Source organism: Eleginops maclovinus, chromosome 9 (genome assembly GCF_036324505.1).
Source record: "Eleginops maclovinus isolate JMC-PN-2008 ecotype Puerto Natales chromosome 9, JC_Emac_rtc_rv5, whole genome shotgun sequence".
In the NCBI taxonomy this organism is placed as follows: domain Eukaryota; kingdom Metazoa; phylum Chordata; class Actinopteri; order Perciformes; family Eleginopidae; genus Eleginops; species Eleginops maclovinus.
The window spans coordinates 22,778,562-22,794,655 of NC_086357.1; the positions used below are offsets into that span (position 1 = coordinate 22,778,562).

Here is a 16,094-nt window from a genome sequence, read left to right on the forward strand (position 1 = left end):
AACAATGCTATTTGTAAATGTAACAGTGTAAATAATTACCTTGTGTTTATTGTTCAATTCTTGTTAAACTTGGGCCTGCAACCAGAGTTTTACTGTATTTTATTTTTGAAAATACACAGCAGAAGTGTGTGTCGTACTAAATGCGGTGCATTTTGCGTATCTCTCTGTTCGCTCGGACATAAACTCAGTAATAAATGTAGTCTATGTTTCATATGATGTGTAAAATCTATCAGCATTTACCGTTTAAATCGCATGTGAACGAAATGCTTGTAGAATCCGTAGTTGTAGCCTATTTGTATTGTTGATTTAATGTGTGAACGAGCGATATAGAGAAGGTCACATAAAGCTGTTATTATTAGGCTGTAATTTGTAATATACTGTTGGAGTGGTAAGCAGGCCTATTGTATTTATTCTAGTTTATATTTAGTTATATTTGGTTATATTTAGTGTATATTTCTCCTTCCTTCTTTGTATTGAACTGTTGCACCTCAATTTCCCTCGGGATTAATAAAGCTTCTTGAATCTTGAATCTTGATCTTGTTTGGGATATTGGGGGATATTTCGGTGGTCCGTGAGTATTTTTTTATTGGTTAAGTGGTCCTTGGTCTGAAAAAGTTTGAGAAACACTGCTTTAGATAATAGCATCAGCTACATTAAATACAATTGTAATGTAATTCAAACCCAAATGTGAGTTGAGTCCCTATAATGTGGCCGTATGAACAAAAACACACACATATGGAACCACCACGCACACACACACACCCACACACCCACACACCCACACACACACACACACACACACACACACACACACACACACAGCTCCTCTCTTGTTCCCCTCTGTAATGTGCCAAAATGGAGCATTGCTCCTCAGGCTGGGCCTCCCTGGGCCTTCCTGCTATTACATCTGAATGGGCCAGCATATGGCCTTTATGGCCGCACTGCTCTCTCTACAGGTCCCTGCAGAGAGAGGCAGAGAGAGAGAACATTATAACTGTCAGAGGTGTATGCTAGTTTGAAAAGTAGCTTCGCAGGAGTGTGTGTGTGTGTGTGTGTGTGTGTGTGTGTGTGTGTGTGTGTGTGTGTGTGTGTGTGTGTGTGTGTGTGTGTGGTGTTGTTTGTGTACGAGTGTAGAAGAGGGGAAGAAGGAGGGGGACACGGGGAGCGTTAAATGAAGCAATTAATAAAATCATTTTCTACCCGGCTAAGGAGATAACAGCTTGGCACAGTACCACAAACCCATCAACACAACCCCCTCGCCTCCCCACCACTCATTTCAGCTTAAGGAAGACCCACACCGCTGCCCCTGATGGACCACTAACACAGAGAGAGAGAGAGAAAGAGGGAGAAAGACATGGAAGAGTACCAGTCATCTACCACGTTTCTTTTCTTGTTATTGCTGCCAACACTAGAGGGCAGTGTGTAACTGCTGTGAAACTACTGGAAACACGTATGCACACACACACACACACACACACACACACACACACACACACACACACACACACACACACACACACACACACACACACACACACACACACACACACACACACACACACACACACACACACACACACACACACACACACACACACACACACACACACAGGGAGCGAGAACACAAAGCAGCCTGCATCACTGAACACAACAAACAAAGCCAGGAGGAACAGCACCACACACACACACACACACACACACACACACACACACACACACACACACACACACACACACACACACACACACACACACACACACACACACACACACACACACACACACACACACACACACACACACACACACACAGCACACTGCACACTCATTGTCATTCCTTGCTAACATTCCTGAGAGAGCGGCAGTGGCAGCAGTAGGTCTCCTGCTAGCTCATTGTATATAGCATGGCAACACGTCAGCTCAGAGATGGAAACACACACACTATCAGGGGTGTTTTCTCCCAGAGGACGACCATGAAATGCTGACAGCCATTTAAACATGTTAGGATGCCACCAAATGATTTATATACTGTATATCTGTGATCCCCTCCTTAGCCGGGATTAACGTTCGGAGCCTACAGCAGAAGTTTCATCAACGCACGGTGAAATGTGTGTGTGTTTGTGTGTGTGTGTTCTCACGTCTGTCTCTATAAACAGATAAAACACACTGCTGCTGATAGGGATGAAGCAGTAGGAGACAAAGAATACATAGAAATCAGTGTTTGACTGCAGTGACTGTTATCAACGCGTATGAACTAAGTCTAAAGGTGGCGACGGGCAGACAATGGACGCAGAACTGCCTCTCGTTTTTTAAGTGTCTGTCATCATTCAAGGAGAACTGTTAGGTATCATTTTAGCGGCTGTCCTCTCAAGGATAAGCAGAGACGATAAGCGTCAAACGCGGTTCCTCTCATCAATGGGTTTAGTTCAGGCTGAAGGGAAAAGTTTTGCACACCGCACTCTCTCATCTTCAATCTTCTCTTCAAAAGATAAGGCAGAAAGGGATATAGAAATGTTTGAAGAAAGGGCTTTTTATTCATAATCTGTAAGCGTTTTTTGTCCAGTGGTCAAAGAAGTCAAACACTTAACACAGTTTTGACAATATGTGCACTGTGTGACAACCTTGTATCTATCTTTCTGTCCCAAAGTCACTCAGATTCTATACCAACAGGGACAAGCTCTGACTGAGTTCTGACTTTAAACCTTTTACAACAATAAATAATACTACCACAATTCTCCAACCTTTTCTGTAAGATTTTAAAGGGGCCCTATTATGCTCATTTTCAGGTTTCATATTTATATCTTGTACCTCTACTGTGACATATTGTCATGCTTTAATTTTTAAAAAGCTCTTTATTTTTCTCATACTGCCTGTGCTGCAGCTCTTTTTTCACCCTCTGTCTGAAACAAAGAGCCCAGTCTGCTCTGATTGGTTTGCTGGGCGGCTCTGTTGTGATTGGTCAACCGCTCAGAGAGGTCCCGCTTCTTAATCTATCATGTGTTGGAGTGCTAGCCAACAAAAGAGCGAGTGTTACATAGTGATGTCCCTATATTACAGAAGTAAACAAATAAGTCCAATCAAGAAGTTTCACACAGGGGGTGGGGGGGTGGGGGGGGGGGGGAGTGTGTGAAGAAACTTCCTCTGGAGGGAACTCTTGGATTTTAGCCTTTGCAAACCATTTACATGCACAAAAACCTATATAACACTAAAGAAAGGGAAAACTGCAAAAGCATAATAGGGCCCCTTTAAGTCTCCCATTCATGGTTTAGGTACTTAACCTTATTTATCTGCATCTTACTAACACGACTGACCAGGATAAAACCCTGTGATCAATCCTACCTTTGATAAATAAATGAATGAGAGCAGATGCCTCCCTAATTCACCATGTGCTTGCCATGCTTTGAACAGCTTCTCGAATGTGTCTTTGATACCTGGGTAGCCTGTTGTTAAATGTGTAATCAAACCTAATCCTCCTGTTGTGCTTTTTGGTGTTCTCCCTGAAGAGCCACAATTACCTGCAGTAAAACACACTGCCCTTGACTCTGGATCTTTTTTTTTTTTTTTGGCAAGAAAAGGAATTCCAGTTTAGTAAAAAAAAAAAAAAAAAAATGCTGCCCCACCCTTACTGGTTTCCAAACATAATGGAACGCATTAAGTTTTCAAGTACTTGAAGTACCATGTGCAGATCAGAGAATAAGATTAAGAAAGAGGAGATGTTTGGGGCATTATTTGATGGGTGGATCATATCAATCTAAAAATAGCACAATAAATCGAACTGGCTTTTCCTTAGGTGTTTTTATTCAGGCGGTACTCTTCTTCCTTTTTGTTCTAACATGTATTGCCTTTACACATGCATTAATGGATTATACAAACTGTACTGTTACAATCTTTTCTGTCTTTCTATGAAACCATTATCTGTCCGCTACCGTCGTCAGCTGTCATTTTTGTGATCACACATCTCTAAAGGCAATTTTTTTAAGACTTTACTGACGTCCTCTCTTCTCCACTCTGCCTCTCTTCCTCCTCCCTATCATTACCTCTGTCTCTCCTTGCAGCCTCTCCTCCCTCTTTTTCCTCCCCCCCGTCAACTCCCCCTTTGCAATGTCCTCCCCAGAGGGCCATGATGCAGCAGCGATGGACTTTCGCTGAGCGGAGGAATATACCGAAAACGTATAGGGATCCTTTTCTCTCCCACCTACCTTAAGCATGTTTCCCTTCATCTACCTTTTCTCTCTGCAGGAGTCCTGTGAGCTACAGATTAGGGGGAGCATGGGAGCCGACTCCCTCCTTCTCCACCCTCCACCTTCCACCTCCATTTTCCTCCACTGTCCCTCCTTTGCCCCTCATCTCTCTCTCTCCCAGGACCGTAGCCAATAACAGTGTTGGGGTCACCCATGTTAATTACCGTGCTGCTGCAACTGGGAAAAATGTCTTCAATACACACACACACACACACACACACACACACACACACACACACACACACACACACACACACACACACACACACACACACACACACACACACACAGAGCACACAGAGCACACGCTAACAGTTCACACACAACAAAGTTGGTGAGTAAGCATGTGTCACTGAAGCAGTGCGTGTGTGAGAGCGAGAAAATCATAGTTTCAAAGACAAGGGAAATGGAGAGAGTGAGGAAATGTCATGGAGAAAGATGCCAGGCGTACGAAGGAGAAAGGAAAGGAAGCAGACCCGGTGATGAGAAATAACTAAAGCACGGAGAAAATTCAGTTTTAACCAACATAAAAAAAAATCCCATTCACAACTCCACATCAAAACCATAATAAAAACATTGTTGACTCTTCTACAAAAGGTGCAAATTTCACCCTGTGAAATGACTGACCTTACCTTCAGTGTGACTGAGAGCAGTGAGATGAGAATAGAGTCCCAACAATATGTGGGAGAGAAAGATTAAACAAAATCTGCTTCCCGTTCACCTGATGAATAAATGAACTGCAGAAAACTCATAGCCTGCATTTTCAGCAGAGACCGCAACCATTAGTTCACCGGTGAGTGGATGTCAGCTACCTAAGCAGTGTGTGTTCAAAGGTGCTATATGAACGAGCTACAATGCATTGAAATATGCTGCTTTTCTGCACAACCTCTGCTAGATTCAGGGGAGATCTGATGCAAAGTTTGGAGAGGTGCAGAGAACATTTTCACTATGTTTTGGGGCGTGATGCAGATTTTTCATTCGCACTTTTATTTAGTTGACTTCTTTACATTTGCCTGCCTTGCTGCTCGGTTTGGCTGAGCTAAGCAAAGAGAGAAGAAGAGCGTGAAAATTGTGACGTGGAAAGAAACCATCCGTCCCGTCTTTTTATCTCCGTCTTCCCTCTGCTAATCCTGTCTGTGAGTCTGTCTTGGTGTCTGTTTTTGTGTCTGCCTGTCTGTCTGTCTGTCTGTCTGTCTGTCTGTCTGTCTGTCTGTCTGTCTGTCTGTCTGTCTGTCTATCTGTCTGTCTGTCTGCTATGCACACAGGGTCTATTTATGGAAAGCAATGTCACTCATGCAACACCATAAGATAGCATTCTCCCTGGCCTGCTCACTGCTCATACATCATTAACATTCTCCACGACCCCTGCACACACACACACACACACACACACACACACACACACACATACACAACACATACACATACACACACACACACACACACACACACACACACACACACACACACACACACACACACACACACAGGACATGATGCCAATCAAGCGGTGCAAGACAACGAAGGAAAATGGTGTTGCTGCTCAACACTGTACTTCAGGCAGATTAAAAGGTCCAATAGTGATGCAGCGATGACGTTTTATTGTAGGAGAACCCGGAAGTTACCATCACAAGGTTACCTCGACAAAAAGCAATGGGATTTTACCATTCCATAATCATGAAATTCAACTGGCAGAAGTAAAAACCTAACATTAGACTATAACCACACTACATCACAGCTGATATGGCTGCACATTACCACCGCTAAGCTAAAGGCGGCTATGTTCAGCATGATATCTCTTCAGTCTGTGTTCACCACAGACCCTATTTCAGGTGTCTAACAAATAAAACATTTAAAACAAGTAATAACGTTCAGAGCATTACGGAGTACTGCACATTTTCTTAATATTTAAAAGCAAATAAAAAAAGCTGACTTGTACCAAATACATGTATAGTTATTAGATCTGCAATTTAACAAACTAAACATACATTAAATGTGACAAATAAGTTGTGAAATAAAGTAATTGAAGCATTTAAAGTTGATTTTTTTCTTTTCTAAAACTGGCAAATATTTTCACAGGTGCAGATATTTCAAAAGTTTCCAAGTTAAAGGCGTCAAATAAGGGCTTGCATGTGTGCGTGTCTCAGAGAGACGGAAACAGAGAGAGAGTGTGTGCGTGACCTCGTCAGCCTCGGAGACAGCCTTCAGAGAACCGCGCTGACAGGAGGAATTAGTAACACAAGTAACACAAACCGGAAAAAAATAGCCTCTCTCTCCTCTCCTCAACCCCTCAACTTGCTCTTTCACTTGCTCACTAAAGCATGATTTAATATTTCGGCAGATACAAAAAAGCTCTTCAGTTAGCAGGAACTGTAGCTTCACACAGAGCAACGTGAGTTAACAACCCGAGCATGGACATATGGCACAGAGTCAGAGAGACAGGGAAGGGAACACATCTGGACAGGGATTAGGACAGCTAAAGAGGCTAAAAAAGGAGGAGGAGACAGAAGGTTAGGCTTAGCGATGGCTGAGGGAGGGGTGAGGGGCTGTGTGATGGGTGAAGCTGGGGGTGGGTGAGGGATGAAGTTCTTACTTGAAAGAAGCCCGGGGGCATGGGTCCTCCTGGCATGCCATCATTGGGTGGCATGTTGCCCATCACTGGACTGGGAGCAGCAGCCGCACTCTGTGAAAAAAAACACACAAGTAAGGTCAGATTAATCTCCGGAGTAATGTTTAGATGAAGCAACAAAGAGTAAGCAGCAGTCAGGAGGTGTTAAAAGAATCCGGTGCCCACTGAAAACAACGGAAAGAGAGATATGATCCAACACTCATTAGTGAATTTCTGGACACAAATGAAGCAATTACTGATAACTGATGAAGATATGATTATTTAGTCACAGTGATAAATGATTTGATGAACCACACAAAACTATCTTCTTCTGTACAGTATTTAATTTGACAGTTTTTATCCTATGTACTTAGTTATTGGATCTGACTCTAAACAGAACAAGCAAATTACAATGTGACGAATAAGTGATAAATATTCTAGATTGAGACTTTTATAGGAAGTATTGAGAGATGGATGTGTGTCAAAGCGTCAAATACGTGTGTTTCAGAGTGATTTCAGATCACTTTAATGCTAGGTATTGTATGTTACATTGAAGGAGGAGACTGAGGAAATGTTCATTGCCAAACCTTTTTGTAGCTAATGTTCACAAGACAAAAAAAAAACCTTTGAATCCTGACCAGATGGAGATAGTTTACGGGGTAATTTTGTTAATTTCCAGTGCTTCCAGTGAAGTTGTTTGTAGTATGTCACCGCAACAAACATCCAAATAAAGCAAAGCAAGATCCATTAAAAAAAAACACAACTCCTATTTCTTTCCCTTACAAACAGGTGACAAACTATTTCTAAATATGCTCTAATTTGCTTTATTTTCTGTTTCGCTATGAGTCAATTCCTCTCAAACTGATCTTGTTTGACCTACAAGAACTGAACAAGAAAAACATTCAGACAAACTCCTTCTGCACAATAACATTCCTATAGGTCAAAACCCAACAGTTCCCGCAGCTGCTTCAAATTAAAAGCCTCATCTAGTGATATATTTTAAAGATGGTTTTGATAAGTATCCATATCAATACTGATAATTACCTTAATCTTTAGTAGGAAAGGCATGTCCTACTACACCAACCCAATATGAATAAAGAGGTTAAACTCCTTTCCAAGTGCAAACCCACCATTCTTTTTATAATCACTTTTGCAGACGCATGACGTAAAAGTATTGAGGTTTATTACTCAGACAAGCCTCACGCTTTGGGGGATTTTGTTAAATTCCTAGCCGTGTTTAGGTCCACCTTGATATTGATGAATAACATTAATATGTAAATCAGTGCCATGATCTTGATTCATACAAAGCAGCCTTTATTCCTGTATGCAGCCCCAGTTTGACTATGGCCTCCAAAATGTATTCCTGGCAATATTTCCTTCATCTTTGCTCTCAATTATAATGATTTTCAACATCAGGGAGAAGACAGCTCACTGCTCTGGTTTTCATCTGAGGCGGTGATGCTGACAGGCACTGTTTGGTCATGACTGCTTTGTCAGAGCTCGACATTCACACATGGCCGACGCGATGAGACAAGGAAACAAAAAAGTTACCCATTTAGAGTCAGGATGTGGAGCCTGAGGAGGATCCAACAGGGTGGAAGAATATGAAGCTACAAACAGCGCTCCTTCCACACTGACACTGTCTTTATAGGAGAAGCAGTGATTTTGGATGTATGCTCAACATTTAAAGCAACCTGTATTTATATTTGGCAATGTCTCACTTCTCAAAAGGTTAAAACACTATAAACTGCAGTTTGAATCATGTCTTTACAACTTGAAGACCTATGATCAGACTTTTCTTAACCTTTTTTTAAATAGTTTTAGTTACCTGGAGCTGACAGATAAGAAAAGTACTCGCATTAATCAAAAGTCAAGGTTGCAGGACAGTTAGCGCAGTGAAAGAACCAGAGCTTAAATAGCTCTAATATTCTTTTTCTCCACAAAATCTGTTAGCTATCGAAACAACAATAATCTCAATTCAATCTACCAACACACACATATATTCACACACACACTGCTCTCCCCACAACCCTCCCCCCACTGTAACTAGAGCTTCACTCACTTCCAGAGCAAACAATCCCTCCATCCCTCGGCTGACCTGCACGGCCCATACACTAACTAACAGGCCCTGGGGCCACGAGGCAGGACACACACACACACACACATGCTCACACACACTGCACTGGTAAAAGGGTGTGAATCTGTGGGACTCTGAATGAATCATAAGAGACTTACAAAGTGTGGAGATGGACATTTCCACTATCAGAAAGAGAGGGAGAAGAAGAGACGAAGAGTGATGAGAGGTCGGAAAGTGAAGAACTGTAAGTGTGTGTGTGTGTGTGTGTGTGTGTGTGTGTGTGTGTGTGTGTGTGTGTGTGTGTGTGTGTGTGTGTGTGTGTGTGTGTGTGTGTAGTTGTGTTAAACTTCCTTTCAGTCTCAACAGCAGACAAGCATTAAGAAGTCAAGAGTATCTAACAGGAAGTAAAGGAGAGTACAGCTAACTTGCTACTAGCATTGCCCCCAGCATTACAAAATGATTCATGCTAATTCAACTTTAAAGACATGAAGTGCAAAATAAACATTACATTTGTCTAAATCTGAATTACCCAACTAGTTCGAAAGGAATACTTATCTTACTGCCCTTTTACTTTTTCAAACTTTGGAGGGTCCTTGTATCCTGCTGTTCAATTAATTGAACATTAATTGAAACCATTAATCAAATAATCTTTGCACCTCTAGTGCTAATGATCGAATTAGGGCAAAAGTCCCAAATAAATATCTAAGAAAGAGACCTCCAAGTAGAAGTTTTCACAAGTCCAGTCAGTTAGTAACTGAGACCCAACATCCCGTTGTTATGTTGCTTGTCTCAGGTCTGTTTAGAAACCCATCATCAGCTCTGATCGCTGGTAAATATAAACGCGATGTATTTTGAATCAAGATGAGCGCTGTGAATTCTGAAGGAACAATGAGCTCTGCTTCCTCAATAGATGCTGATTGTTAGGGGGTGTTTTCTCCCTGTTAGGGTCAAGAACGTTTCGGGTCAAGTCAAAATGATCCTGGCGTGTGTTTGTATTCCTTGCAAACAGGGTTTATTTAAAAGACAAAACCGTCAACTACCATTCAACAGGTCTGTCCGGTGTCACCAACATTTCCAAATGTCGACCCGAACACCTCTCCATGAGACATTACCGAACAAACAAGTGTGAAATGAGATTGAGCTCCACTGGGCCCTTTAAAGCATGTAATTATGAGCCGATATCGAACAATGGGACAGCAAAAACAATATCCTTAAACACTGAATACTACAATCAGTTAACCAGCTGTGGCTCGCAGAGTATTATCTGCACAGCGAAATAAGAAAGGAGGATGTTAATGTAAAAAAAAGAACGAAAAGAAACGGAAGAGAAGACGGGATGATCAGCAGGGCATTTCAGGAGGAGGAAGAGGGAATGGAAGTGGTGCTGGCATGTGTGGCGAGTTGTGTGTGTGTGTGTGTGTGTGTGTGTGTGTGTGTGTGTGTGTGTGTGTGTGTGTGTGTGTGTGTGTGTGTGGCTGCCTTCCTCAACCAGCCAATGAGGCTCCACAGTACTCAGGTGAAGCAGCAGCAAAAGGCCCCTTCTCCTAGTTGCCATGACAACCCCGACCTCAGCTCCTGCTCTCCAGTGCCCATTAAAACCCTCAGGCCGTCAATCATCAGCATGGCCAGGGAGCACAGAGAGAGAGAGAAAGAAGAGAGAGAGAGAGAGAGAGCGAGAGAGAGAGAGAGAGAGAGAAGAGAAGGAAAACATGAGAAAAGAAAAGGAGAGAAACAGAGATGGAGTTTAAAGCAGCCTGTGGCTTTTGATAGCTGCCCAGTATCTCCCTCTCTCTCTCTGCACACAAACAAACCTGATACACAATTTGCGCACGGTGTTAACGCCTCACACACACACACACACACACACACCTCTGTGGCCCTCTCTCTTTCCACCTCCATAAAAACCGTCTACTAAAAATCAGAGCTGCATTTCATGACATTATCTTCATTCATTTCTAACGGAGAGCCGTCTTCATTCAGCCTCCTGTTTATCTAATGATGCTGCTTGTTCACTATCTTTTCTCTTAATTCTGCAGCCCTCCACACCTTCTTCTTCATGTTGGAAAAAGAGCTTCTCGATCAATTAAGTGTGAGGGAGAGAAACTCCCTCTGGAGGGAACTCTGGGATTTAATCAAAGAATGTTTTTTCAAAAATTGACTATAAAATGGATAATTGATCATCAGAATAGTTGGTTATTCATTTAATATTTGATCACTGATTGAATTGTACCTTCAGCTCAATTGCTAGCTAATGCATTAGAGCAAAAACCATATAAATATCTTAAAAAGAGACTGCTATTTTAACAATTCCAGCCTTTTCAATATAATAAACATAAAAAAATAAACTAAAAGGATGGATGGTATGGAAAGGTTTCATGGACCAAGGATGCCGTAAAGCCCCCCGAGACAAATGTGTGATATTGGGTTATAGAAATCACCTATGATTGGGTTTTTAAAAGTCTTGTGCTTGGCCAAAATTGAAACTACACTCTCTTTTTCTTATATCTGAAAAAGGGGAATCTCACCATTCAAGCCGAGGGTGTTAAAAGTGCACCAATTAGCGTTTAGCTTCTGATTAACCTAATCCTGTAGTAATAAACGGGCATGGTTTTGATCATTTCTTCTAACAGAAGGGGTCTGCTCTGCCCTGCTCCTGGTTGTGCTCCTCTCTCGCTGCTCGGCGGAGGCTGGACGGCCCACAGACAGTGAGTGAGCGGCTCTATCTGTCCGCCGATCAGACCTCGGCTTGCAGGGGGTAATGGATCTGCTCTTATCTGGGTCCAGACAAGCAGGCCAACACACTGCTACCTGCTGGCCACAACAACACTGATACCGACCTGTTAGTGTGTGTGAGGCAGAATATGTGTGTGTCTGTTTCTTTCAGATCGCAAGTGCTCAGCTTGACTCGCCTGGACTGACTGTACAGTCTTCGCACACACTTTATATATCTCCACACACACACAGACACAGACACAGACACAGACACAGACACACAGACACACAGACACACACAGACACAGAGCCCCAAACATAAAGAAGTGTCCATACTGGCAACCTGTGGATCTGAACACAAAGTTTTCACACACACTTTATTCTCACAATGGCTCTTTGTGCCTACTTCATTCTTCTGGTTGTACCGGCTACATTCTCTGTCTGTTACACCGAAAATGTGAACGCTGCTGGTTGGCGCTGTTGATGTAAAGAACTTGTCCTTGATGTGAAAAGGGCTGCGAAGAAAGAGGCTAAGTTAGGAAGAAATACCAGTTAAAAAAGACCAATAAACAGGGACGTGTACATTTAGTGAATTATATCTCAATTCTGTGTCCACACATGAAGTTTCTGTGGCCTTGCAGACCGATTTGCACACAAACAGCTGATTTCATCTCCGTAATCTCCGTAACTAAACCAGCAATTCCCCTCCTAACTGCTCCGAACTGTCATCGCCATCACCCTCTCCTGCCCGACTCCCTCATTTGTCCTCCTGTCACAGCCCTGCTTCTCCTCCTCTTCCCTCAGCTTCAAGTGCTCCAATAACTCTGTCACTGAAGTCAACTCTATAAAGATTAGCGAGGAGGCAGGAGTGTGTAAGTAGGGCTGAAAGACGGGGCTAATCGTTGGAAGACGGAGAGCTGACGGGCTGTTCTCTCTGGACTCCCAGTCATGTAACATGGAAATGCCCTCACACACACACAACAGGTATGTATCCAAACACTCACACACACACATACACACAGCGATTAATGCATCAGAGCATACTGTATAATTTAGACACACACACAAACACACACATGAGCCGCTGCCTTCCAACAGCTCCGGCAGCTGTTATGTCAATCAGGTGAATTAATTACCGGTAAACAAATCTGCTTGGGATCCCCCAGCAGAACACACACAAACATAAACACACACACATAACCCTCCTCCCCCCTGCGCCTCTGTCTCATAGCATCTCGGCCCCAGCATCAGGGCCTCGGGAGCCTGGAGCTTCCTCCCAGGTTCCCCGGCAGCGCTCGGAGCTGGAAGCCCAGAGGGGAGGCGCTGCATGGGGGACGGCGCCCGACTCTCCCCCTTGCTGCCCCGGAGCACCTGCCTTAACTCCCGCTGCTGCCTCTGAGGCTAACCAATCAACCTACTTCGAGTCACACTTACTACCTGACAGGGAAACACACACACTCTGAAGTGCAGATGGCATAAAAACACACATGTATACACAGTGACACCGAGGATGAAAGAAAATCATATGCAGGAACACACACACTCCTGCCTCCTGTAAACCGGATATTGATGTTATGAGGGAGGGATCCATACCACAAGACAGACCAAACAAACCCGAAATATATACATAAAAACAAGCAAACAAAACAGAAAATACCCAAAAGTCTGATCAAAGTCTGATTCCACCTTCCATGTGCCACAAAATACACTTAATAACTTATTTTACAAGGACCAATCTGTCTTTTTACAACTTATTGTCACAGTTTTGGTCATTATGTCTAGTTGATGTCATGTTGTGGAAGTAAAATGCACGGGACGAACATCCAAGATTACCAATCATATTTAAAGAAAAAAGATGAAAGCAAACAGTTACATTATCACTCAAACGTTGTCTTCAATCGCAAGATCACAGTCCAACTAAAACAAGTTTAAATAAACCTAAATTGGTATTCACACGTCTTTGTTATATACATCACAATGTTAGTGTGGTGTAAAGCTTAAAAAAGTAGTCCGTAACTTATTCTATAATCGATATTCAATGGGGTTGTTTTATCAAGAAACAGTACAACACATTTTCTGATTGCTTCTTCTACATAGAGTTAAAAATTGTACACATCTTTGGATTTTAGACTGCAGTACAATAAAGCTATATAAATCTGAGAGATGGGGTATTTTTTCATAAAGATTTCACACTTCAGACACGTCGTAACTCTCGGAGCCAAAGGATAAACTAAAAAAAAAGTGACACAAGATGCTGAAACAGAGTGAAACACCGATTGATGTAATGTTATTTATTAGCTGGCCTCCTGAAACACACACACACACAACACACACACACACACACACGCACACACACACACACACCCCCCCAGAAGCCTTTATTGACGGTGTCGTTAGTTAGTGACCAAAGGTTGGTGATGGCCTGCTGCTTGCTCTGGTGACCCTTTCTAACACAGGTCCCCCCTGCTGGCACTGCTCTTTAATTACACACACACAATCACACACACACACACAAGCGCACGTATACACACACTGATATGCAGCCCCCGCCTCCACTGCCCGTGGCCTTTCACTCCCTCATTAGGCAGTTGGTGTTGGGTGGAAAGCCACCAGAGGACCAGAGGACATGGTGTCACAATGACGCTCGTCCGCACACACACACAGAGAGAGGCACATACACACACTTGAATGAAAGAGGCAGACTTCCGCATGCACTCAAAGCTATATGCCTAATTGAAGATTATTAATGCTGCTAATTAGGGAATAACAGAATGCTCAGTTGGAGCTTGGAGACCAAACCTAATGTGAAAAATACAGCTGAAGTATCAAAGGTGTGCAGGCGGTAAAGAGAGGAAGAAGAGAGTTAGGGTAAATGATTTTATCATGCTCTATCTCCTGTCCCTAGAATAACTGCCTGGTGTCACGCTAGTCTAGAAGACGAGTGTGTTTCCTCTCCAGCTGGGCTTCAGTCTCGCTCAGCTCTGCAGGTCAGAGGGCTGCAGATCAGGAGCAGGTAGATCATCCTCTCAAAGGTCACTCACTTTACAGGTGATGGCAGGCACTTTACACACTGTTAAAAAGCTGTGTGTGATGATGTGAGATGAAGCTCTTGGTCTACTTCATTGTTTTGTCTCCTGGGACAAATGTTAATAAATATGTATGTGCAAAACATCTGCAGAGAGTGGCAGGTTCTTGTGTCTGTAGCTCAAAATCAAACAGCAAGTGAAATCCTTTTTTAAAGAGGCCCTTCCCTGTAGTGTGTTAGATACGTTTTTTTTGTGCATGTAAATGGTCTGCAAAGGCTAAAGTCCCAAAGATTCCTCAAGAAGACGTGCGGCACAGGCAGTTTGAGCAAACTAAAGACCTTTATGAACTTCAACGCATTTCAACGTCTCTCAAAATACAACTATGAAACCCAAAAAGGAGCATAATAGGGCTCCTTTAAAAGCACAGATAACATCTACATCAGGCTCTGTAGACCAGAATGCAATGCAGCCAAAAGACATATTTCGTGTTGCCAACAAGACAAGATGCATACTATATTCAGCGACAAAACCTCAACCGACATCACCACTTTCATTGTCAGTCTTTACACCTACATGTGAAAGAAAACCACAGCGGAAGATCAACAGGTTCACAGCTGCTTTCTTGAGGTTTGCAGAACAGAATTCTGGGAAAAGTTGAGGGATAGCTGGCACCACAAAAGGTATGTAAATCATAAACAATTCATCACCGAAAATACTCATGAAATGTTGTGTTGATACATAACAGCATGAGAGGATCCTACAGTGGAAAACACACACACACACACACACACACACACACACACACACACACACACACACACACACAAGCACTTGAGCACGTCAGTATAATTGCGTATGTATGTACCACACAAAATGACATTCAGCGCAGCAATACCAAGTGACATTTACATATCGGCACATATTTATTTGCTGTAGGTGTAGAAATCCATTCATGTTCCTACATCCTACAAACTGTATTGCAAATAACTAATAATGATATATGAGTGTTGTAATTATTAAACACTACATATACATTTGCTAGATTTCATTCTAAACAGACGGACAGAAATAGGTCTGAACGCCTGCTACGGATTCAAAGGTGTTATTGTCATATGCACAGTAGCTACAGCGTAGTTAATGGCAATGAATAAATTAAGTCCCAGGCTCTGCAGTGCAACGAACAAGAAAATTAAATGCAAGAACAGAGAAATACCAAGGCGCTGACCATGCAATCGCAATGCTTGTACTTCATGTATGTTGGGTTTTATTGCCAGTTTGTCACAACAAAAGACTCTACTCATAGTTGTTTGAAAGTGCAACAAGCTGTTGGTTAAATCACAACAATGATATCGAACAGAGGAAGGGATAATCAAAACTGTATACTATTCATTATCTTTTTTCATTAATAATGTACTGAAATGATAGGCTGA

General features: G+C 42.6%; 1 protein-coding gene across 2 annotated transcripts in view; it reads right to left on the bottom strand.

Moving 5' to 3' along the window:
• The window catches only part of ssbp4 (single stranded DNA binding protein 4), an 86,623-nt gene that overhangs the window by 17,820 nt on the left and 52,709 nt on the right, over positions 1-16,094 (bottom strand). For both annotated transcript variants that reach the window (XM_063891628.1, XM_063891629.1), the window contains exon 5: positions 6,835-6,924. In XM_063891628.1, the coding sequence (XP_063747698.1) occupies positions 6,835-6,924 (90 nt within the window). The remainder of the gene's footprint in view (positions 1-6,834; positions 6,925-16,094) is intronic.